Source organism: Triticum urartu, chromosome 7A (genome assembly GCF_056163025.1).
Source record: "Triticum urartu cultivar PI428250 chromosome 7A, HENAU_Tu73, whole genome shotgun sequence".
Lineage (NCBI taxonomy): Eukaryota > Viridiplantae > Streptophyta > Magnoliopsida > Poales > Poaceae > Triticum > Triticum urartu.
In genome coordinates this window covers 88,392,713-88,395,694 of record NC_141879.1, presented here as the reverse complement: position 1 = coordinate 88,395,694, position 2,982 = coordinate 88,392,713, and the positions used below count along the sequence as shown (strand labels likewise).

Here is a 2,982-nt window from a genome sequence, read left to right as displayed (position 1 = left end):
CGCATCGAGGCAGATGCTGCCGTTCGTCTGCCCTCAGCCGAGGCAGAGACCTCCCCGCCACCAGTGCTCCCCCACGGATTCCATCCTTGAGCACGGCCGCCGCATCCCGGCGCCACGGTCCTTGCCGTCCTTGACCTTCCTCGCCTGGCTGAGACTCGCGACGCCGGCCTTTGTCCGCCGGCGTGTGCACTGCACTCAAACTGTTCGATGGAATGCCAAAGAGAGGCTTGATAGGCTGACAAGTGGGCCCCACATTCAGCAAATGTTTTCATGTAATGGTGTGAGAAACTGGTGCCACGTCAGCCTGACTGGCGGGCCCCATTTGTCATAGACTCAATTAACTGAGCCCGATCCGCCGATTAGTGTTTTTTGCGAAAAAGATTACCGTACACGTGGTGTTTTTTGCAAAAAAAATGTATTGTAGTGTTTTTCGCAAACCTAGCCTTCAAAGTGATGGTTTTGTGCAATTTACTCCAGGCGTAGCAGTGCTCGGTTCTTTGTCTCGCACCAGGGCTGGTTTTGGGGAACAATTTTGTGTGATGAAAACGGTGTGTGTGCATATGTGCTATTACAAGATATTACCAAACAGTTGGCAGTGGGTAGGAGAGCCGGCACTGAAGGAATTCAGCTTAGCTAAGGCGAATTCAGTTGTCCGCGTGACTGGCAATGAATTCAACAATATTATACGGATTCAAGAGTTCAACTAGAGACACGACGAGCTCTATTTGATCCGTTTTTTCTTCTTCTAATTTGGTGCTGATACCCCCTAGTTTTAATCTTTGACGTTGCTGGAGAACCCAGCTGCATCATCCGATTAACTTTTTCTGTTTTTCTGCAGCATATCTCTGCCTACTTCGTGTTAGTAACCCCACCATGCATTTTCCTCGGCATGTTGCAGTGTTAACATAGCATTGCTTACGTGCATAATTTACTGCTTTATTATCATTTTCCAATGCAAGGGTAAAGTGCATCAGCTTATTATTCATTTAAAGGAAATGGCAAATCCCGTCTGTTATTCTGAATCTCAAACCGGACAGTGCACGGCGGACGAACTGGCGAGCTAGCTCACGACCGCCAGCCAGCACCTCACACGAACGACGCCTCCTCGCCCTTGGTGAAGTACTTGCCGGTTGGGCCACCGTCCAGCAGCAGCGCCACCTTCACCACGCCGCGTGCTCCCTCCTCGGGCGTCAGGACACCTGAGCCCATGCTCATGTCTGTCTTGACATAGCCCGGATGCGCGCAGTTGACGCGCAGCGTGGGGTGCCTCCTGGCCAAGATCCTCGTGTAGGCGTTGGTGGCGGCCATGGCCACCTTGTATGCCGAGAACCCCGTGGGCCACCCGTGCGCCTCGAGCGCATCGGCCTCGAAGTCTTGCAAGAACTTGTCCAGCACCTCGTCTAGCCTCTCCTGTGTCAGGTTGTGGATATCGTTGAGGTCCCGCCTCACCTCCTCGTTCCTAATAAGCTGCATGGATAGATCAAAGTTCCCTTTATATATTTGATTCAATACCGGTGTAGCAATAGCATGATCGATGGAGATTGGAAAGAACATGATTAAGTTACCCTTAGCAGTCCATATTCGGAGGAGACATTCACTATCCTTCCCTGGGAGGAAGATTGCAGCAGCAGAGGCAGCAGGGCCTGGGTTACATGCTTGGTGCCATAGTAGTTTGTCTCCACGGCTTTCCTTGCGGCGTCGATGGGCTCCCGGACATTCTTCACCATCCATTCAAGTCTCTGGTTGGAGTCGAGGCCGGCGAACTGATGCACAGATAAGATGAACTTGTTCAACCAGGATGCATATATGTCCGAGCAACTGCACAACAACAGAGCCACGTGAACTCACCTTCTCGTCGTTGGCATCGAGTTCTTGGGGGTACTCAACCCCACCAACGCCGGCATTATTGACCTACAAATTACACCGGACGGTTGCTTCAAACCTTCGGTGACAGAGCATTAGCATGAAGAAAGCAAATGGAAAACTTGCCAGGATGTCCAGCTTCCCGAAACGGGCCTCGAGGAAATCGACTAACGTAGCAATGCTCGAAGCGTCTGTGATGTCCAGCTGATGGAAGACGACGTCGGTGACCCCCAGCGCTCTGAGCTTCTCGGCCGCCCCCGCGCCCCTCGTCTCGTCCCGAGCTGTCAGAACGACCGTGACTCCTCCATCCCTGGCTAGTTGTCGGCACACCTCGAAGCCGATCCCCTTGTTCCCGCCGGTGACGACGGCGATCCTAGCAACCACGCGCCGCCGATCAGAGCAAATGAGCAATACTGCTTCGAGGCAAACCTACATCGCGGCGTCAAGAGCAAAGAATGGGTAGGTAGGCTAACCTCTTGTTTGGCCGGCTGGAGATGGCTCCTTCCATGAGTGCTGCACCACACGACCACGAGCTCAAACAAGAAGATATAGCGTTTCCACAATCGTCAGATTGGTGATGTTATCCATTCTAATCTACTAGGTCCCCTTCGCCGTCCTGGTGGTTAGGCACACGCGTAGGCCATCATGCATGCCTGCCAGCAGCACATCCGTTGCTTTCAGAGAGGAGGAGGACATCATGCCGGCACTACCAGCAGCTCATGCGTTGCTTTCATGGACAACTGTGCTACGAGAGAAGGAAGTCGGGTTTTTCTTTTTCTTTTTTTCAAACACACAAAAGCTTTGCACATCAATGTATTAGAAGGATACAAGTGATGTGGCGACCGCGACCAGCACCACGACTAGGGTCACGGAATATTGGGCTATCTATGCCCTCAGGGCATCTCCAGCGAGGGTCGTGAAATGAAGATCACCAAATATCCACGGACAAGTTTGGACGTGTCAATGAAAAAAAATTCACCGGTTGCCTGGCTAGCAACAAGGCTGCGAGGCCAGCTCCTCCTTCATGCGGTGGCGTGGCAGGGTGGCCGGCTCCTCCTTCACACGGCGTTCAATTTGAATGTCATGGATTTGGAGAGTAGACAATGCAGTTTGTCTTTG

General features: G+C 52.3%; 1 protein-coding gene across 1 annotated transcript; it reads right to left on the bottom strand.

The window, feature by feature from the left end:
- Nucleotides 1–929: 929 nt before the first annotated feature.
- On the bottom strand, nucleotides 930–2,443 carry LOC125522626 (short-chain dehydrogenase/reductase 1). Its single transcript, XM_048687668.2, has 5 exons — nucleotides 2,337–2,443; nucleotides 1,990–2,236; nucleotides 1,849–1,911; nucleotides 1,566–1,763; nucleotides 930–1,467 (listed from the first exon to the last, which is right to left on the bottom strand). The coding sequence occupies exons 1-5, from the start codon at nucleotides 2,369–2,371 to the stop codon at nucleotides 1,087–1,089; spliced, it is 924 nt and encodes a 307-aa protein (XP_048543625.2). The 5' UTR covers nucleotides 2,372–2,443; the 3' UTR covers nucleotides 930–1,086.
- Between the last annotated feature and the right edge of the window lie 539 nt (nucleotides 2,444–2,982).